Source organism: Pteropus alecto, unplaced genomic scaffold, assembly GCF_000325575.1.
Source record: "Pteropus alecto unplaced genomic scaffold, ASM32557v1 scaffold21, whole genome shotgun sequence".
Lineage (NCBI taxonomy): Eukaryota > Metazoa > Chordata > Mammalia > Chiroptera > Pteropodidae > Pteropus > Pteropus alecto.
This window is the reverse complement of record NW_006436282.1, coordinates 2,170,432-2,193,133: the sequence shown is the minus strand read 5'-3', so window position 1 is coordinate 2,193,133 and position 22,702 is coordinate 2,170,432. Positions and strand designations below refer to the sequence as shown.

The window sequence follows — 22,702 nt, the reverse complement described above, 5'->3', positions numbered from 1 at the left end:
AGAAAAAAAAAAAGATTGCCAATTAATAACAGGTATAAAAGGACAAACCTGCAGAATATGAATGAACCAGATTAGTGGTGAAGCTGCAAAGAAAAGAGTCACGAATTCCTGCTCCTGAGGACTCTAAAGCCACCTTCAATAGGGAGCCACATTCCAGCTCTCATTTCAGCAAGGCTGTTTACTTTTTCCGCTTTTATTCCTCTATGTATATCCTTGTTTTTCGAGCTTTCTTGAATGGATTCTATTATTTACATTTAAGTGACTCGAAGAAACAGAATGATTCCGAGGAAGAGTACTTATGATACAGATTTAAAACTATCTTCGTTATTACAACACTATATAACATATCCCAGCAGAGTCATTTTCATCGTTAAAGCTTTTATTTAACAATTTCTTCAACATAAAATCATTGAACATGTATAGTCCATATTAGGAATAGTGCTAGGTGGTAAAGGAAAAAAGGATGATGAATCAAACAATCTCTGTCATCTAGAAGCATATAGTTCAATCATACTTTTCTACATTACGTGGTCTTTCATTACTACAGATTGTCAGATCAATGGTGACCAACTAGTTGCTAGGCAACTTGAAAGACAGGAATACAAAACGGATGCAGCTTCATTCTGGTATGACTCCTTTGAAATGTTTATCAAGAACTGTGAAGGGTCTGAAATTTTCTCTACTTTAAAGCTAAGATATTAGCCTGCCACAATTTAATAGATGCTGGCAGAAGACATGTGACTTCTGAATCAGAGAAACAAAGGACTTTATTACAGAAAGCCAGGCAACATAAGTTTTACATTTGCTTCTGATCTCCTTGCCCATGGTGGCAATGCAGAGCAACCAGGTGGATGTGTCACAACTGAAGAACACAGGCAAAGGGAACCCAGGTCTTTTACAATGGGCTGCAGGCAAACCTGCCTGACATTTACCCTGGACAGTAATCTACCTGCCCTCTGCTCTGCAAGGGACACTATCTCTCTCTTCCAAGGCTGTTCACTATCACTATACAAACATTCTTGAAAAGATAGTCCAGTGCCTTTGTTTTATAAGACATTTTGCAGAAACGTCCCATGGGGAATTGTCTCTCAGCAATGATACTTTTTTAAAACACTCAAACTTTTGGTGCTTATTTTTAACTCTAAATATCTACTTTAAAATTGTCCTGTTTTTCTGTTTTTGCCATCTCCAGTTTATAGGTGTATTAGTTAAAACTTTTTTTTGTGTGTGTGTAATAGAAACCAACTTTCTCTAAGCAAAAAAGAAAGTTAGTGGAAGGATAGTGGATTATATCATAATACAAAAAACAACCAAAGACCTAGTACTGTTCTGGGATCTTAACAGCAGAAATTCAAAGTTGTCTTTAGAGTGTTATTGTTAGCATGCCTCAACTTCAGTAGCTCTCAAGCTCTGTCATTCTCCACTCCAGAGTTTTAAATTCTCAAGCAAGAGGAGTCGAATGGCCCAGCATAGTTAAGGCTCTGCCTCTATCTTGTTGGGAGTGGGGAGGGGTGGAAGGGCCATCAATACACAGACCTATTAAATCTTGGCTGTTCCCAAATTAGGAGTGTTTCTTGGGAGCATTGAAAGCCTTCCCAATTGCTTTCTGCTATATCTGGATTTGTTTTGATTGATAGTCCATTGCTCATAAGAGAAAGACAGTTATTGTTTTGAGCATTATTCCATTTCTTTTAAAAAAATCTATTAAATATAATTTCGCTTTTTGTGTCATTTTCTTGGTCATCTTCTGCCATTTCTCCCTCTCTCTCTCTCTCTCTCTTTTTTTTTGCAGTCATTTTGTGAACTGATCTAAGCCAATTTAGCAATTCAAGAGTTTTATGTAAATATAGCTAGCCTCTGGTGGTTAAAAATAGATTGGACTGTATGTTTTTTCTTGTCAATCTTCCTATTAAGAGGTATGCTATAAGTAGAGCCAGGTTTAATCCAAGTTTTGTTAATATTAAATATTTATTAGTCATATACCTTCAAGATCATGATTTCAACAATGAAAATCTATTTTTAACGTCTTTCATGCTAATTAATATATCCTCTGGTATAGATTTCAATAATGCTATTTGAAATACCAGAGTAGCCTCTAAAACTGTGAATTTTCCAAATTAGAGTATTTCCAAGGTTACTTAATCAGCCCTGGAGAGTGGACTAACATTACCTTATTATACATATGCACGTATATATGTGAGACTTCCTGTGGAAGTATTTTTAAAGTAAATTACTAGAAAGATAATATAATAGGTCAGAATTTAGGCATTTAGTCATGCACTCATGCTAATTTTCATACTCCTTTGTAATTAACATTCCTCCTGACTGGATTAATTGGGTTTGCAATAAGTAATCACATTTATAATACTGCAACTGTGCCCAAATTAATTGCTCACGTGTTCAATGAGCCATTGCATGTTCTCGTTTAAGCAGCTTAGAGAGCCTCTGATTTTAGAGCTGTGGTCCTAAACCTTTTGGGATGAGGAGAACAGCATCATCTAAGAATATGGCAGTAAGATGATCACAGCAATAAACTAGCGGTTCCCAAATTTTGGGAGTACATGAGAATCACCTCAGTATACTCACTGAAAATACAGATACCTCGGCTTCACCCCCAGCAAGCCTGGTTACATAGACATTGTGTAGGGTCTTGAAAAACTTTGAGAACTATTGCACACTGTCTTCCTAGAAATGGCACATATGCATGTACTTCCAACTCTACCAGTGACTTTAAGGGAGGGTCTCAGAACCCTACGGCTTTAGTCTACCACAATTTTTCTCAAGACTGACTGCATGTTACAATCACCAAGGGAGTTTTAAAACAATATTTCAAACCAATTAAATCATAATATGAATGGTATAGGGTGACTAAACTGTCTGCATGGTTTTTTTTTCCCCAATCCAGAATGGAGACTAGAGATTTTTCCCAATGTATCAATTCATTTTACTGAATTATACTCACTTGACAGATACCTAGCAAAAATGATAATAAAAAGAAGCCCAGTTACCTTATAAATCGTACAAAATACAGTTTCATTTGTGTATTGGTGAGAAGGCACATCATTTCTGACATCGATTTGTCTTTCTCTCTTCAAAGTTCAAAGGATTTAGTGGACTTTGTACTCTGTTTGATTGATAGCCCTCCCAAGCTTGAGAGAAGAAAAGCAAGGCTCTTTTTACAATTTATGGTGGCAAGGTGAGTGTTTATTGTGACATTTGGTTGAAGAAAATCTAAGAAAATGTGTGGAGCTTCAAATTGACCATAAGTTTACTGTATTTTAATAGCATGTCCAGCAATAACTAAAAGTAAATATTCATTATAAATAATAACCCAGAGAAATGATTAAATGGGAAATTTCACAGATATTATCTGAGGAAGATTTTTTTTTTAAATTCTTTTTATTAGGAACATATCGTGATGAGCAAAGTAGTAGATGGAAACTAATTTAGTGACATCGATAAAGTTTTTGAAATTATTTTAGACTTCTATATTACAAGAAAAGGAGACCTATAATCAGTGACAGAAAACCATGTTGAAAATAACTATAATCAAAGCTTATTCTATGTTTCTTTGAAGTGGATCCACTTATAATATTACTCATATAGACATTCAGAACACTGGCAATAATAGGTGATTTAATGGTGTATAAAACCCTTGAGTAAATTTATATAGGCCAAGAAATTTCCCTGAAGACATGATTTAATAATTATGATCATTTCTTGTGCTCATATCTTTTGAGTCAGGATTTCCACTGCCGGGGACAAAGTTTTAGAAAATCAAATTGTGAAAATTAAGTGTCAGAAGTTTGACTAATTCAATGTGTATGAATTACAGTCTGTTTGTATAGAACTGCCATCCAAGTAAGCAAAAGGGTCATTTCTAAGCTCAGAAAGCTTTCTCTTCAAAACTGGATGCACCTAATGGCATGGGGTAAAGAGCCGTTGAATGCAAATTTGTTCTTTTTGTCAGAAACTTTCCTTTTTTTTTTTTTTTTTAACTGTTAAGGGGGAATTGTTGGTTTTCTTTGTAAAAAATTGAAAAGGTTTTTAAGCTTTTAATAAAAGCTTGGTACCTTTTTTATTGGATTGTGAAGAAGGACTTACCAAAATTGTAAGGGTTTAGAAGTTTGCTGGAATCTATTTGTGGTAGGAGAAATTGAAGTGTAATTGAATTGTAGATGTGCTATCATTTTAGGCCACTGCTGTCAGAGAAGATAGTACTTGTGGAAAGGTGATTGCTTTTCTTAGCTATGGAGTTAATGGCTTTTAGGGAACATCAGCCTTGTGGGGATAATGATAGCAATGATGCTGGGTACCTACTCTTCGCCAACCTTACAAGTTGCTATGCATTTCTTTCTCTGATCCTAACAGTCCTGTGGACAGTGTCATTATTCTCTCCATTTTATAGATGAGGAAATGGTGGAGACAGGATTCAAATCCAGATAACTCTGCTTCTTAAACTCTTGTTTTTTCTGCCACATCTTCTTGTCTCTGTTTCATATAATCCCTAAAACCCCTTGCTTGAATCCTGGAGGTTTACTCACTGCATTTGGGGGCAACATTCATAGCATTGGACAGCTCAACTCACCCAAAGTCCTTTCTCCTTTTGAGCTTATGTTTGCCTTGTTGCGACTTCCACTTATTAGCTCCATGAGAGAGATGTTAAGGATAGATTAGAGAGGGTAAGCCAAAAAAAAAAAAGCGGCATTGAAGACATGAAAGTAGACCACTGTGGAAGCTAAAGAGAAGGCTATGTGTCTGGGGCAGACAGGAAGTTAGCACGGGAAGCTGTTCTCTCCTCCTAAAATTGAGTTTTCTGTCCCTGATGTGAATGTGACATTGAAAGATTGGGGTGTTCTATTATCCAGTCAGCAGGGGGAGCAGTGAACTCGAAGTGACGTCCTATAGGGAGAGAAAGGCCACTCAGCACACTGGTTTATGACTAGGCGTTCTTATCCGCCTGGCATTAATAGAATCCGTTAAAAAAATGTTTTTGTTTCTTTTTTCCTCATGCTGTTTATGGTTAATTAAGTCATTGGACACCAAGAGCAATGTTGCACTAGGAAAAAATATTCACTTTAGTGGTACTTTTTGTGTTTATGAGTTTCTTTGAAGAAGTAATGAATTACGATTTTAAGGATACAGGTAGGTTTTATATTGCACATAGTATATTGGTACCATAGTACACATAGAACATTTATATATAAATAGATTAGCAAAATTAGTTGTAAGATCTCACATTTTTTACTGATAGGGAGGTATGACTCAAAATTGATAGATTACCAATTTAGAGAGGTGCTAATTAAATTTAAATTATAGTCTCTCCTCTTCTTAAATTGGAGGGCCAGGGATAGGATAGTAAATCAAGAGGTGACTCCTAGTGACTGGAAAATTTTTGACCTAATGATGACAAGTAACATTTGTTCACATTTCACTGTGCACTTTTACACCTGCTCCATTCTGTCCTCCCACTGTGAGATAGGTAGAGTAGGTACCTAATGGAAATATCTGCGAGCAGGTATGTTGACCAAGTTCTCATATAACTTAAGAGACTTTCCCTTGGCTCATCAGTGGTAAGGCTGGTGCTCATACCCTTGGCTGCTGACCACAAATTATGGGCTAATAAGTCAATCATTACGGGCTGTCTATGGCCCCTTTGCTACAGTTACTGGTCTCCCCAAGGACACTAAGTTGTTAAATCTCTGGCTGATCCAGGCACAAGGATAGAAAACATATTTTAGCTACTTGATCAGAGGGTCAGGAAGCTGAGCTAACAATTCAGCATTAGCTCTCTCCTGTTGGTGCTGTAATACCAACATATTTCAAAACAGATAGAGGACTCTGGAAGGCTTTACATATATCTATGTACAAAAAAAAGATTTACAATGGGTTATTAAATGGGAGTTTTGAGGCTGGCTTCACGGGAAGTGCCAACTGCTCTTCCTCCCAAATTTCCCCTGGTGCCACTGTCAAAGGCAAAGTACTCATCCAGATGGATCGTTACTCTGACTCAAGATGTCATTTCCAACTTCTCTTATATATAATCCAGTTCCTGAACTTTCTTTTTAGTGATATTAAGTAGAATAGCATAAAAAAGATTTTTGGCATTAAGGATAACAAATGTATTGAGCGTTGTCTAGGTGTCTTTGCTCTTTACCAGTGAATTAGCTGTGTTGATTTTAGGATTTTAAATGACCCTTTTTACCAGACTTGATTAATATCTCCTCCCTTCATCTTGGCTATCTTGCTCCTTCCTTCTCTCTTGTGCGATCTTTCCTGTCACACACCAGCACAAGTTAAAGGTGGCTGACCTTCAAATGACCAAGGGTCAGAAGATGTTGTTGTAAGGAGAGTTCCTTGGGCCTGGCGACTGGCCTCTAAAGAAGGGGTTGGTCATGCAATGGACAAGCCTTCACTACATGGCCGGGGCCCTGGGAACATTCACAGTGGACCTCCCGGCTTTGTGAGAACCAATCTGCTATCCTCCTAGGACACTTGGTTTAAATTGGTGTTCATACATTATTTTCTTTTCTCTCTGCAACTGCGAAGTCCTTGAAGATGCTGCCTTCTGGTATGGCTTTGTACAGCCCTGCCTGTGTCCTGCCGAGTGGCAGAGACATGGCGAATGATGACTCTTAGGTGAGGCTATCCCTTGTCCTTTAGAAAATAGGTAGGTGGGATGCTGACAGCCCTTTCACTGGAGCTGGCCACTCCTCGACCAGGATGGTTTTCACTTGTAGACTGCTTATGTCTTTTCAGAATATTTTAAGAGTAAATTTATTGTACATGATAGTAATAAAACTACATTACAGCAAATTTGGAAAATTTAGTCATAAAAATCATTCCTATCATTACTACATGAATGCATCTACTCTTAGTATTTTTATATGTAGTTTAATATATTTCTGATGGTATACTTGAATAGTGTATTTCAAAGATTGTAACGTTCCATTCTAAGCATTTTTCTTTTGTTAATCATCCTCATAAATGCTATTGGGATACCAAAATGTATTTCACAATATTCCTATTATTATCTATTAGATATACCATTATTTATTTCTCATTGGTATATTTATGGGACATATTATCACTTAGTTCTTCATTGTTATCTGTCAGCTATGCCATTATTTATTTAACTATTTTCTTGTAGTCTCACACTGATGATCAAATAATTATTAAGTTATTGTTGGCTTGGGAAATCTGCCTATTTGGATTCAGTTTGACAAATATCATTATTATCATCATCTAGCATAGTGTTTGGCTCATAGTTGGTACTCAATAAATGTTGATTTTTTTCCTTCTTATTTCATCCTATCTCCACTTAATACTAACCTTATAGTTGTTTATCGTATTGCGAACCAGAGGGCATAGCATATATTAATCCAGAGATTTCTAACTGGCTATTGTGTAAGTTTGCTCTGGCTATTTCAATTACTAATTTGTGGGGAGTACTAGTATTTTGATCTCAGGGATTTAGATTTCTCTATAGTGTTTGATCAGGTACATTGATTCATTCTTGCCAGACAGATAACGTTAGAGCTACAAAGGATTGTGGAAATCACTTTTACCAATGATTTCTCAGTTAGTGCACATCAGAATTTTGCAAAGTGCTTTTAGAATGATGATTTCTTGCTAAATCTTAATTTGGTGGATGAGAATCCGCATTTTAATAAACATTCCAGGGTTTTGATTTAGATAGGAGAAGGACCACAATTTGAAGTTACTATTTGGTTAGTAGACCTTGCCAACTTTTTAGAGTTAGTGTTAGATTTTCATCATGTTCAGTCTTTTGCTTTTAAAACGAATTGAATCTTGAGGGGACTTATAACAGGAGGCAAATATTACAATTACAATTATGTTCTGCAACAGGAAATAAGCTCTAAATGAATCTTAACATTTTACTTGACACATTACTATGTTTAAATGTATTAAAGATGTCATTGAAAGGTACAGGGGAGGAAAATGAACTTGATTTGGCAGGTAAGTGTTCATGGTACTATTATCCACAACTGTCTATGCTGATTGACAGCACACACATTACCTCTTAACAGGCATTGTATTCAGTTGCATCAGCATTAAGTGTATGGCATTTTTACTGAATATTTGAAACTGTTTTAGTTAATAGTATTAATTGCGCATAGATCAATTTTCAGCCACTGTTTCAAAGTGCTTAATGCATAATAAACCAAAAGCTACTATGGCTCTCTGCTTAGAGTAAACTTAAGTCAACAATGCCATGTTGCTTAGTATTATGTATTTTGAGTAGGGCAAATGTTTAACAGTCCAAAGAAGGAATCTTCCCCATATGATAGATATAGAAACTGAAACTCAGAAAGGTAAAGTGTTCCAAGTCAAGCAGCCAAAAGGAGCAGAGCCAGAATTGATGCTCAGATCTCCTGGGTCCTTGTTCTCTGCTCTTTCTACCATACCAACCTGCCCTTTCTCTACATTGTTTCTATCTAATGAGAAACACTCAGTCTAGTGGCTGGTCAAGATGCCATAATCTATATTTATATTGCAAAGAGCATTGAAGCAAGGAATTTTACTCAATATTTTTCTTTTGGAAAACCAAACATGCTTTATTTCATTTTTTTCACAATTTATTTAAACATCTCACATATACAAAATAGGTACAATTTTAATTTTTCTGCTTGTCCGAGAAACAAGGCTTCTTTGGAACCATGGGAGAGGATGAAAATGAGACGGGCAAAGAACAAATGCTGAATTTAAAGAAGAGGACAATGTTGGGCAAATGATCTGCATATTTTTATTCAAGGATAAGTTGTAAAATGCTGATGCAACATTAAATGGGGGAAAAAAGCACAATACAACCCAATACAGAGAAGCATCTCTTCTCAAATTCTTCTAGCACCATCGACGTTCTTCAAGTATCTGAAATACTATTATTTAGCACCTTTGTATTTTGAACAAAACAAAAACAAGTACCTCAGTTCATCTCTGTCTAGGTCAGCACCTAATGGTAAGGATCACACTCACAGGAAAGTGTTTTGAGGTAGTTTAAACCTTTGGAAGTTTGGGTTTTAAACTTCCCTCTGTGGAAGATATTCAAAAGCCACAAGTGGTGCAAATGTTCATGGTTTTTATTTTATTTTTCAATTTTTATTTTGGTTTTCTTACAAAGGTTGACATTTTCCACAACAGGTGTAAGAGTGTTGAAAAAAATTCCAAATCTTTTGGGGTCGGGGAAATGGAGAGGGAATTAATTAAATCATATTGCACAATGCTCTGACCAATCCTTCTCCTTCTCTTTTGCCCACAATTCAAGCAAGTAGATGTGCAGAAGAAATAGAAGGATTCAGCTTTTAGTTAAAAAAGAAGAAAAAGAAATGGGAAAGAGAGAAAGTTTTTTAAAGATTTCCTTTCTTTTAATTTAGGTTGAGTTCATTTATTTGAAACAGACTGGGCCAATGTCCAAACGGAATTCTTGGTCAGCGTCACCGATGTCCAAAAGTGCAATATCAAGGATAGGCAGGCGAGATGGCTTATTTGTTTTGTATTCGATGATTGTCTTTCCCCATTCATTTGTCTTTCTCTGTTTAAAAAAGAGAAGAAAACATATACATAAAGAAGTACTATTTCTGAAACTAATATCATCTGAACTTTAGATATTATAAGAACCGCTTTTTGGCTTGTGTCATTCTGAAGACATGTGTCCCCAAATCAAGTTAATCTTTGAAACAGTAACATCGGGGGTTTTTTTAGGGGAAGAAGCTTTCCTACCAGTCTATTAAAAAAAACCCAAAAACCAAAAACCAAAAAACATATTCAGTACACATTCCAAGTGATTTTTTCTACGTTATCATTTTCAGGATATGTGTGTGTGAGTGTGTGTGTGGGGGGGAGAGTTGGGGAATATGCAGTACTGCTATTAGTGCATTTTAATTTTTCTTCCATTTATAGCATATTGCAGAGAAAACATGAAGAAAAATGAAACAGAGGCCATACTAATAAGTAAAATAAAATACATATAACTATAAGTCATAGCTTGGGCTCTTTTAAATTCCAGAAATTTTAAGTATGGGCATACATCATCACTTAAGAAACTCATGTTAAAAGAAAAACAACTAGGATTCTACTCTGCTCCGCCTCCCCCATAAATGCTATTACCATATTTCAATATTACTTACAGAGCAGCCATCTACAAGAACAGTGTAAGTGAATCTGCTGTTGCCCTCGGCAACAAGTTCAACATCATTGGAGCCTTGCAGAATGACAGACTTTTTCAGGTTGCCGGTCTCTTCATCCATGTATGCGATACTATTCTTGCAGTGGTAGGTGATGTTCTGAGAGGCATGGTTGGCCAGCAGGCGCATGAAGGCAAGTTGGGTAGCCATTTCCTTGGTAGTCACTCCTTCAACATTATATTCAAACTATAGAGAATACGATGGGAATTTTGGTTAAATGAAGAAGGACTCAGATACAAAATGTCAAATAAAAAAAAGTCTTATATAGGGACAAATAATGGACTCAGGTCTGAACCTTAGGAAGAAGGTACTTTTAAAGGAAACAAAATTCACTAATCTTTGAAGTGTTAGCTTCCTAGAAGGGACATAGGAATGACCAGGTTGAGGCAAGGTCATCTCAAAAGGGTACCTCTTTCAGATAAGCCTTTTTGTGTACATTTTTTCTTTAGAATAAGAGAATAAGGTGATAGAGATTTGGACCTTTTTCTTTTTTAGTAATTCCCACCAGTAGGCATTCAATGAAGTTGGTGAAAAGGTTTGATTAAAAAAAACAAACGAATCAAAATCAGACCCACAAAATCTGGAGGACAATCAGTGCCGGCCAGAGGGGTGAAGGTTTAAGAAATATAAATTAGTGGTTGATAGAGGATCATGGGGATAGGGAACAAGGCATAGGGAATGGCCATGTATAGAGTCAGAGGAAAGATAGACTAATCAGGGGGATCATTCCATAAACTATATAAATATCTAACCAAGGTACTGTATACTTGAAACTAATTAAAAAAATCAATACTGACGACATATTTAATTTGACTTTTCATTTGATTAAATACTCTCCACATCAAAAAAAATTCAGAACAGTTCATGTTCTGAAAATATGTATGCATGGGTATATGATGGCCAGTATTCCTTCACATTCAATGACATTAGTCAGTTTCTCCAGGATTAACAGTTAAGTCAAACTTGAATAACAACTTTGAATCAATCCATCTTTAATATACAATCCAGGATAGAACTGGAACCCAAGAAAAGAGCAGGTTCTTTTAATAAGCCCATTTTGGTAAAAGATTAAAATGCAGATAATGAAAAAAATCAAACAAACAATTGTAACAAAATATTGTGTATTAAGGGAAGGAATGTTTGTAGGAGACCTCACCTGGGTACCACCATTGATAATTTCTCCGAACAAGACGTGCTTCTTGGCCTTGGAACTTCTGTACCAGTTCTTGGCTGGGATATGCTCAGGTTGAGCCCGGATGCAGCTTTCGCCAGTAGAGAAATCACAGTATACTTTGATAGCATCCATAGTGCATCCTTGGTTAGGGTCGATCCAGTAGTAACCTTTTAAGAAAATAAGACCCAGATTATAAAACCTCTCATTAAGTGGAGCTTAGGTTCTAATAATTACTAGTCGAAGATTGTGATTCTCATAAGTAACATTTTTGATTGTACTATTATATTGTCTACTTCACATTTAACAGGTAGAGGGTGACTATTTTCAAGATTAGACAGTTCCTTCTTCCCTCTCCTCCATGAAAAATCAAATCAGGGTACATATTACCATGAAAAGGGGAAAAAGTATATATTAAGAGAAGCTCAAGAATGGGTGATGGCTGGGAGAAAAAAAGTCCTTCATTGAGTGTAATTTCACATAATTCAATTTTTAAAAATTAATTTATTTCTTTAATTGAAGAAATGATTTTAATTTTTTTTCCCCATCTACCTTCCTCCTTCTGCCTTCCCCCTCCTTTCTAGTAACCACTGGTCCATTGTCCATGTCCATGAGTCTCTGTTTGTTTGTCTTGTTCATTTGTTGCTTTTAAGTTTACATCCCACTAAAAGTGATAACATGTGATTTTCAACTTTTCCTGTCTGGCTTATTTTGCTTAGCATGATTATCTCAAGGTCCATCCATGTTCACATAATTCAATTTTTATCCAAATACCTCTCCATTCTAAATCTCAGAGAACTGATTTTGAAAAGCCCAACTTGTGAGAATGGTCAATCTTGACTCAGACACCTCAACCTACCGCTGCTCCACTCTGGGTGGCTGAGTCTCAAGTCACGGCACGTACGAGCTGGGTTCTTCCTAGAGCCTTCAGGAGTAAGAAGTGTCTCAATCTGGTTGTTGAGAGATTTCAGAGTAGCATCGACTTCATAATCCTTGGGTCTGAGAGAAGGTTGTGAGCGAGGCTGGTCAGCCCTGTAGAAGTCTCCATCAAAACCGAAGTCGTAACCACCACCACTTACGCCGGGAGGTCCAGGAGGTCCAGGGGGACCAGGAGGGCCCTGCAGAGGTGAAAGTGATAAAGAGTAGGCTTTGTATTTGGTTATAGTGAGAGACATCAATGACGTCAGGTTTTCAGATGGGTGTCATGCTCTACTAAGTAAAAAAGAATCAAGTTCATATAAATAAACGACTTGCTCCCAGGCATACTTGCAGGGATGGGCTTAAACAGCTCATTACACACAGACCATCTTTACAAATTTTAGAAAACATATGGAAGTGAAGGACTATTTTATGTATTGACACAATTCTCTCAGTTTAGTCTGAAGAAAACATTTCTTAAGTCAGTGATAACATTTATTCCTTTCCCCAAATAATACTTACAGCAGGACCCTGGCTACCCTGAGAGCCACGAATGCCAGCAGGTCCCACGGTACCAGGATGTCCAGTGCGACCATCTTTGCCAGCAGGTCCAGAAGGACCAGCAGGGCCCTAGGGAAGAAGGATATCAAGTCTGTGTGAGCCAGTGAAAACTCCACAAGAAAGCAGAAGCCTGGGGCTCACTGCCTGCCACAGCCTGTATTTCAGAGATAAATATCTCTTAGATTGACCTACCCGAGGACCAGCAGGACCCACAGAGCCAGGAGAACCTTGATCGCCATGATGACCCTTTAAAGAGAGAACATGAAAAACACATTTTCAGAACATGTGTCAATAAATAGATTTTTAAAATTTGAATGGAAAACTTTAGTTTCAATGAATTCTGGATTGAGAAAATTGAAAATGTAAAATGGGGCTCTTTTCTCCCATTATGCCTACTCAATTATTTTTTTCCTACAGGCTATTTTCTCAGTGCAATATTAGTCATTCCTCTAATTATATTTATTTCAAGTGGGGTTGAAGGACATTGTTGCCAGGAGATTTTAATATATTTCCCTTAACCCTCACCTTTTCATGGGGGGATGAAATAGCATTAGCTCAGAGATGGTGTTAGCAAGAGAATGGGAAATGAATATAATTTAGGACATTTTAGAACAATAGCAGTGAAAATGTGAGAAAGATCATCTGAGTTGAAGGCCTTTAAGATCTGTATACATTCTGGAAATCCACTTTTTACTTACAGCAAGACCAGGAAGACCTTGCAATCCATTGTGTCCCTTTAAGCCAGGAAGACCTCTAGGTCCCTTATCACCAGGCTCTCCCTTATCACCTCGAATACCTTGTGGGCCCTGTAAAGAGGACAGATAAGACATTTATTTACCTTTTTATTTATTTTTTTAATGACACTCTTCAACAAATATTGTTTAATTTGTTTACAAAGGTAAGTCAAGACATGCAAAGGTCTAAAAGCCATGTGGTTGCAACTCCCATCTCTTAATCTGTGTTAGATAAGCTGTCTGTAAAGTTGGTTAGATCTTCATGATTATTTAATACAAATAAGCCGAAGAGATTTGAAATAGAAGAGATTTAAAAGCTATTCATAGCAATTCTCAACATGGACTAAATTCTTTTAAAAAATATAAAATCCAGCCTATTATTTATTTTCTTAATGGGCCATCTATACTGATCTTAATGTTAATTTGTAAAGAAATCTTCACCATGTACATACACTAGGACCTCTTGGACCAACAGCACCAGTAGGACCGACAGAACCAGCAGGACCCTGTGAATTAGAAAAGAAAAATGCAAGTCATTGGCCAAGCCCAAGATCTTCCTCCCCAGGCCCCAAGAGTTGCTAAGTATGGGGAGGTCAGGAGTAAAGCCTATGAGGATGTGACAGCATTAAGGGACTGGTATTTACAACTTACAGGTTCGCCACGGTTTCCGTGTTTGCCAGTGGGACCCACGGGGCCATGAGGACCAGGTGCACCCAAAGCACCAACGGGACCAGGGTTGCCAGGGTAACCACGCTCTCCCTACCAAAGGCAAAATGAAGCTTAGCATCAGTCCGGCCAGTATTTTAGTCATTTTAAATTGGAGAAACATGAAGATGTATACCAACCTTGTGTCCAGGTTGACCATCGCGGCCTGGGGGACCATCGTTCCCTGGGTTGCCCTGTGAAGACACCATGGCAAAAGGCACTTAGTGAGGCTCTGTAGCCCACCAGTCCCTATAGTTTAGTAGTTCTGTCTTCATCTCTCCCAGTGCTCAATAGCGAGCCCCCTTTCAGACTGTTAAAAATAGGACAAGAACTTGCCAACCTAGATTATTTTAGAGGTATTTTTAATATTTTGGCCAACTCTGATGTGTGCTATTTAAAGACCCAATCCTCAGCCCAAGTAATTTTTCATATTTTCAATGCTAGGAGTGGTCAGTATATGCAGATATTATGGAGAAACATAATAAATGATGCCAGCATTTATTATTGTTTAGAAGCTTGGAATAAGTGAACTTTAGCTCAGGATATCAAGTTTCACATTGAAATATTGCTAGGTTTTATTTTACAAACCAAGTGTTAGACTCACATCACGACCGGCTTCACCAGGAGCACCGTTGACTCCGGGATTACCCACAGCACCAGGGGGGCCACGGGCCCCAGGTGGACCTGAGATGCCGAGAGGACCAGGTTCACCCTAAAAAGGAGGAGAAGACAAAACAATATTTCTTTCATTGAATCAAGTGCCAATCTCACCGTCCCAAAACAACCCTTGCCAGGAGATTCTAGTTTGAAGAAAGAAGGTAGATTGAAAGTGAACAGGCCACAAAATTGTAAGAAGTATTAGTGTTATCCTTGCCCTCCTCCTACAGACTTAAGATGGTCAGTTTTATGTAGTTTTGGAACGTTGCTCTGTATAAGGTGAGCCTTGTTTCATCTGATAGCCCGAATGAAATGATTTCATAAAGTGGAGAGAGTTTATGGAGATGAGGTGGTTCCTAGTTCCCGTCATGTATAAGGTTTAATGGAATGATTCAGGACTTCCAGAGTTTCATTCTTCCTACAGGATAAATGATGCCAGCACTTCATATTGCAGAGGAGTAAATGCAATTAGAGCTTATATCATTCTTAAGTATGTTAAAAGAACAAAAGTCATTTTGCATAATGTTAAGCTATGTCTTTATCGTGTGTGTCTAAGTAAGGTAGTATTAAAGCTTCTTAGAGAAGTGACATGTGATCTGTATAAAGAAAATGCCATGAATAAAAATCTTAAGTGGAGTTATTCAGTGATCAATCTGTCACACTTGAAGTGGCAGCTTTTAAAATCTTTTATTATGTTAATGAGAATGAGAATGGTGTCAAACACTCACCACAGATCCAGCAACGCCTGGTAGACCACGTTCACCTCTAGAGCCTGGGAGACCCAGGATACCAGGAGCACCAAGAAGACCCTGAGGACCTGGGGTGCCAGGGGGTCCCTGAACAGGAAGAAAAATGCTGAGTGTTACTGGTAAGACCATAGACGATAACACAGGTTGACTTAAGGATTATGAGAATGAACTATCCTAAGTTTAGAAAAAGGCCTCCTATTAACTGAACATATCCTTGGATATTTTTTCTCTAATGGTGACGATGTATTTCCATTTTGGCATATATATTTCTTTGTACCTGATTCCTCTTTGAGACCAAGGGGACAACATTTAAAAATATGTAGTTGAGATTAATAAAGCCATCTGGGGTGATAGAATGGAGTTTTTATAGAATTCATTCCCAGAAGCGAATTTTGACCTTGGCCTCTAACTGAACCAGGTCTAGTTAAGGCACATTCCAGCGTAGCAATTATACTGGACAATGTATGTTTAAAGAACTGATAGCTTACTGAGATCGATTAATGTATTGTAGGATGACCACTGCAATGAGATTCTGTTCTAACCCCAGTACCAGTAAGGTAACTTCAATAGCTTAAAGGTCTGTTTAGATAAAACAGTGAACTTTCTCATTATTGTCACCACCATCTAATGTCTTCTGAGCATCTCCTGATGCTATGACACCTTAATATCTGTTGGATAGATTTCCTGGCTCAGTTGAGCTCTACTTGAGAGCCTATAATACTCATCAACAAACATACACCATTTGAAGATTTGTGTAGGGCTTTAGTTTAATTCAACACAAGGTATTAAGAAAGAAGAGTTTAAATTCACTTACAGCAGTACCAGGCTCTCCAGAGGGACCCTTCTCACCAGTGAAGCCAGGAGGCCCACCTGCACCAGTTTCTCCAGATCGGCCAACTGGACCTTGGTCACCACGAGGCCCACGAACTCCTTCTTTACCAGCAGCACCAGGGGGACCAGGAGGGCCAGTGATACCCTGTGAGCAAATGTACAAGGTCATTTACTTTTTATTTATCATCACGGACCCAGAAGAGAACAGCTGAGGTTCTAGATGTTAAAATGAAGTGTGAAGCAACAAAATAATATCCTGGCCTTCTGGGGAAAGTGTTTAGGCTTCTAAACATTCTTTCTTGTAGGCAGAAGCAACTCCCATATTCCTTCTCCTGAGGCTGTAATAAAGTGAACTGAGGCTGAAGCTGTGGCAAATGTTTGTGAGGAAAAGCAATGCTGTAACACTGGTAGCTTGGAGTATAGGAACTATGAAGAGTTACAAGAGTTAGGTGTAAATGAATGGGACTTTGGGGTTTGGAGGACTCTACTCATTTCTTTTTGAAGAAAGCCAATAGTGGCATTTTGTTCATAAATGAGGAATCACATATGCTTTAATTAAATGCCTACAGGGAATGAAGATTTTTCTGTTATGAACCTATAAAAGGATTCCAAGAAATCAACATCTTTGCTGTTTTTTTCCCTGAAACCTTAACTGGAAGACTTAATCCTTGGTAATTAATTAAATTCTCTTGAGTCCTGACAGGAGAGTCTGAATTGGAATTAAATTAGAAGCCAACCACCTTTAAATTCAGGAACAATTATACTTTAATGACAGAGACAGAATGTTGGCCATAAAGGGTAATTAGATATAGAAATATCTTATATGTGACTAAAGCTATTGTTTTTCTTTTATTTTTAACAAAAAAAGACCATGCCCCTAAAAGGGGACTTGTGTTCACATGAATAAAATTCTCTTAAACTGATATTATAAAATATAATTTGTGATGATTTTGTCTTAATGATTTCAGATCAGGAAAGTAATAGCTAAACATTAATAGTGTGTTTTCATAGAGAATTTCTTACACTTTTGTATTAGAAGCCAGGTGGTTTGGCTTGAGTAAATGAAGACATATTTTGAAGCGATTTACTTACGGAGGGTCCAGGAGGACCAGTACGTCCAGCAGCACCAGGAAAACCAGTAACACCCTGGGAACCAAGCACAATAAAATTCCATATTAAAATTCTACCGTTAATACCAACTTCAGGGATTTGAGTAAAATGGAAATTTCTCCTCGGGCAAATCCTTAACACATGTAACCAGGGATGGACCAAGGAGTAGGTAGTGGCAGCTTCATATGGGGTATTATTTAAGCAGGACCCTCTGTCTCTACACATCTTCTTGACCAGCATGCTCCCAGTTCTAACACCCAAATTTTGCATTAAAGTTCTGATGGTCCTTTTTAGAATTTTACTATGTTTAAGAGATGGTTGGAAGAGCAAGAAGATAACACACAATGCCATTATTACACATTGGTGTGTACGTGCTAATAGCTATCTTAACCATCTGGCTGGGCACTAAGAGAGTGGACACTGAAGATGTAATTTCATTTACAAAGGAAGATATGAAAAAAGGCCAAGAGTATTAATTTCTGTCCAATGAAAGAAGGCAGGATTCAGTGGAGTTCATTCCTGGGCAGCTCTGGGTCTCTAGGGAGTCAGTGCAATGCCTTAGATGCCAAGGGAAAGGACTGGGTCAGGCAGAAGTGGGGCACCCAGAAGTTAATTTTGGTTATTACCTCAAGCGAGGTGAAAGCAACATACATGACATTGAGTTTTAGCTGGGATTAAGTTAACATCCTGTGAACCGGAATTACTCTGAAATAGAGTTAACTTGAATCTCAAGTGTCTCCTTATTATAGTCAAAATTTACCCCAAATTTCTAAACTTGCGAATTGTTGCTAATAGACTCTGAAGAAAGAGAAATTATCAAAGTCCATTTAAAATACTCACAGGGGGGCCACCATCACCACGGCTTCCAGCAGGACCAGGGGGACCATTTGGACCCTAAATAGAAATAAACAGACCAAAAAAGATGGGGTCAAATTACCAAAAATTCTTACAAATGTTACTTTTTCTTCAAAGAGAGCATTCCCATATGTATTAGAAGCAAATCAGGAAATTAAAAACGATTAATTGCGTCATATAAAATAAATATTCTTACTTCAATATTACTACCCTATGGGTTATTGAAGAAGCAAGAAAACATTAATGAGACTTTTATAAATTGTAAAGCAGTAAGCAAATATTCATTCTTATTTTTTAAACCATCTTCTCTTTGGTATATTTCCTTGTGTGTATAGTAGGCATTTGATTGATGTAGAATGATAATATTTCATGGGTAACTATACAGGCAGTGCTGACCACCAGTGAATTCAACTTACAGCTGGGCCAGAAGATCCAGCGGGGCCTGTGGGACCAACAGGACCGTTTTCACCCTTGGGCCCTTTGGTTCCTCTCTCGCCTTTAGCACCAGGTTGACCAGCAGCACCCTATTGGAAAGGAACAGTTCAGGTATCCCAACTCATTCGACTTGCCAAGTTGAGATGTTTTCAGATTAACCTACATTATGTGATACTCACAGCAGGACCAGCGAATCCATTGGGGCCAGCGGGACCAACCTCACCACGTTCACCCTAGGTGGGAGAAGGGATTTAAAAATGTCTTAGCAATCTTACATTCATCGATGTCTAAAAGCTATGAGTGTCCAAAGTGACTCGAGTTTCTACTTACAGGGCTACCGCGAGGACCAGCAGGACCAGCAGGACCAGCAGGACCAGCTTCACCCTATGATGGGACCAAAGATGAAACTGTTAATGTGCTTCGCACAGATGCTCACAGAGGTAGAAGGGAGAGCTAATAGCGGTGTTTTCAGTTGCATTGGAAGAGATAACAAATGCACATCTCACAGAGTAAAATGAAGTGGATTCTTACTCTGATGTTGTATTCATTTTGGAGGTTGAAGTGGTGTTGGCCATACACTTGCCAAAAACACTATATATCAGTGCCCACAATACAGGAGGAGGACATTTTAATTTTTAGATGAGCACAGGGCTGATCTATTGGCGCAATCTGTGCAATACAATAAATAAGGTCTATTTTAAGTGAACTGTTCGATGTGAAATGGGCACACTATGTATTTTATTGATTTTTTTTTCACAATTGAAGGCTTTGAGAAGGCTCAATGCATTAGGATACTGTTAATGGGTAACAGAGAAAGACTTTAAAACAAATGATAGAGATTAAAGTATAGATCGGATAGCTGCCACATCTATAGGAAAGGAAAGAGAACTTTAAACACACAGCGTTTATTTCCTGCCATCCCATCTCTACAGATAGGTTTTTAAATAAGTGGGCTTTAAACCAAGCCATAACAATGAATCGCTGGGGGTTTTGGGGGCAAAGGCAGGCAGGAAATTTTAGATACTGCTATTGGCTCAGAGACATGCAACCCAGTGAAAATTCATGCTTACCCGGTCACCAGTGGCTCCAGCAGGACCAGGAGCACCTATGGCACCAGGAGCACCCTAGTACCAAAAAAGAAATGAGTCTTACTAATAACCCTCCCATACCATCAAAAATGACCCTTGCTATTCCCCCTTGCTGTGCTTATACAGTGACTGAACACTTTTACTGCACTCTAGTAGACATCAAGAAAGCCTTTGATGCACTTCAGTTCTAATTGTCCAGACTATTAGAAGCTACTCTCAGGAGGAGAGTATCCCAGTGACAAAGGTTATAGAAATGTGTAAGTCAAGGGCAGGTTAAGAATTGGGGAGATCTGAACTCTGCTCTTGTAAAATTCCCTGGAGAGCAGCAAATGAGTAACCTTGTTTGGAACTGATAGGACTATGTGATTCAGAGAAAAGACTATTATGAATGTGCCACAGGAAGTTATAAGCTCTGAAGGAGAGGTGAGAAGAAGAAACCAAGGTATTTTATGTCTTATCAGAGCAATGATGCCAATATTCTAGTTAGGGTTACTATATCTTTATGGGATTATCTTTGGCATCTCCATGGCCTTAACAGCTAATCTTTGGGGCTGCTCTTTGAATGATAAATCCTTAAGGAATACATTTGAATAAACAGGACCTTCTTAGAGGTTCTAGCTTCTTAAAAAATTAAGAGTTATTTTTTCGAAAGCCCTATAACTTCAATGTTCCTTTTAAGTTACATTAACTCTAGAGTTTTCGGTTTGTAGTTTGTACTTGGCATAGTTAACACTAAGGAATGTAGAAAATTCAGGTTATGATTTTTAAAGAAATTTTACATATTTCCTTTGGAATATGTAAAATGATATTATTAGCCATAGATCCAGGAAGGAATAAAATACTCTTTTATTAAACTTGAATCTTTCTTTTGTTAGTTCTATTTTGGAAAGCTTCTCGACTCAAATTGAATGAGATGTAAAAAAAAAAAAAAAAAGATTACTCAAGTATAAACAATCAGACAAACAAAATTTTACTCACGCGAGCACCATCTCTGCCTGTGCTGCCAACTTCACCTCTGAGGCCAGTTTCACCCTAAAAATATAAAGTAGAAGCAACTTTTTGTTTTCTGACCAAATTTTTGAACCAAAATTAATCTAAAGTGTTTTTACAGAAGATGCTATAATACCTCACTCATTTAAAATCTTTAGTAATGCTTTGATTCCCTACCATTCTATAGGATGTTGAATGAGGTGAGGAAATAATCAAGGCCCTTTCCAGATTATTGCAAAATATTCTTTTTTAATTTCCATAACCCTCCTGAAGCATAATCAAGCAAGGTACAAATTCATGGGGACATCACAATGGGCTTCAGTGCCCAATCACACTTATGGCATAACTAATGCAGCAGCACGGTTGACAGCTGTTCAATATAGCTTCTTGCCATTAATTAGGGCAGGATGAGGCATTATTGTTAGTGGCATTAAAATGAGCCTCATGTATTACTCAACACCATCTGTTTGCGTGAAATTCCATGGTAGCAAGGAATTTTGCCAGATTAGTGAGTTTAGAAATGTGTAGGTGCTAGGTGGCAGAGAGAAACATATATAGATAGATATCAAAATGCTACTAGACCACCTGCCAAGAATTGTAAAAAGTTGGGCAACCTTGTGCAGTCTTCTTGCTAGAGTTCATCAACGGTATGTATTAAAGTCCAACATTGAGAGCAGGTACCTTTTCTCCCTTGCCTCCAGGTATGCCTGCAGCTCCCCTCTCTCCTGGAAGTCCACCAGGACCGGATGCACCAGCAGTGCCTGGAGCACCGACGCCACCAGGCTCACCCTTGTATGAAACACATGTGAAATCAATTATTTCAGTGGCAAAAAAAGAAAATGAAAACTCAAACTCTTGAAGAATTCCAATGTAAACATTTAATAGATAGCATTCTTGCCTACTTAGAGATACAAGAAGGTCTATTGAGGGGATGGAGAGTATAACAAAGGGAGATGATATTATGACTCAGTGACTCAAGAGAAGAGGATAGTGGGAGTGGGTGGCTGTGATTTTTCTATAACTTGCTCCCAATCCTCTGAAGGAAGGCAGGCGTAGAAAAAAAGAGGATAGGACAGTGGGAAGCAGGGAGTGCGAAATGCTTTCCCACAAACATTTTTCAAAGATAAGTCTCTTAGCCCAGACAGGAAATCAGGAAAGAGACGTCATCAATTGAGGAGGTTTACATTTTAATCTCCTGAAGAGTGGGAACTATAGCTTCCATTTTTATATAAAGTGCTACAATTCCTCATACTTAGAACCTGTTGACAAGCTTCTCAGATGAAACTCTTTGAAAGTACTGCCTCGCAGAACAATATTTCCTTTATTTTCTCTCTCCCTCTTACCTCAATTTTATTTAGACACCAAAATAACTTTTTGCAGCTAATCTTTAAATTTTGTTTCCTTAAGGTAAGTATCAGAAGTAATATGAGTTGCCTTTTCTTTACTGTGGTTAAAGTAATTCCACCTATTTTTAAATCATAGATTCTACTTTGAAACACAAATTTTCAGGCTTATCTTTTTGAGGTGCATGTACTGTCCAGTTAATTTTTATCATTACCAATTTTATTACTAAAATTTAGACTACTTTTTGAAATTTTACTCTTTGACGTGAATGTCAAGAGGGTAAAAGTTTGTTCTTTAAAAATAGTGTCCAAATGTGTATGTTTCTAGATTAAAACCCATATAAATAGTG

The 22,702-nt window shown here is 37.7% G+C and overlaps 1 protein-coding gene across 1 annotated transcript in view; it reads right to left on the bottom strand.

The window, feature by feature from the left end:
• Positions 1-9,080: 9,080 nt before the first annotated feature.
• Positions 9,081-22,702, bottom strand: part of COL1A2 (collagen type I alpha 2 chain) — a 34,506-nt gene continuing 20,884 nt past the window's right edge. Inside the window, 21 exon segments of the mRNA XM_025046944.1 lie at positions 9,081-9,553; positions 10,149-10,391; positions 11,362-11,546; positions 12,236-12,494; positions 12,817-12,924; positions 13,048-13,101; positions 13,554-13,661; positions 14,042-14,095; positions 14,241-14,348; positions 14,435-14,488; positions 14,899-15,006; positions 15,680-15,787; positions 16,515-16,676; positions 17,624-17,677; positions 18,482-18,535; positions 18,913-19,020; positions 19,111-19,164; positions 19,262-19,315; positions 20,002-20,055; positions 20,998-21,051; positions 21,691-21,798. Coding sequence (XP_024902712.1) covers positions 9,407-9,553; positions 10,149-10,391; positions 11,362-11,546; positions 12,236-12,494; positions 12,817-12,924; positions 13,048-13,101; positions 13,554-13,661; positions 14,042-14,095; positions 14,241-14,348; positions 14,435-14,488; positions 14,899-15,006; positions 15,680-15,787; positions 16,515-16,676; positions 17,624-17,677; positions 18,482-18,535; positions 18,913-19,020; positions 19,111-19,164; positions 19,262-19,315; positions 20,002-20,055; positions 20,998-21,051; positions 21,691-21,798 — 2,238 coding nt within the window. The 3' untranslated portion in view covers positions 9,081-9,406.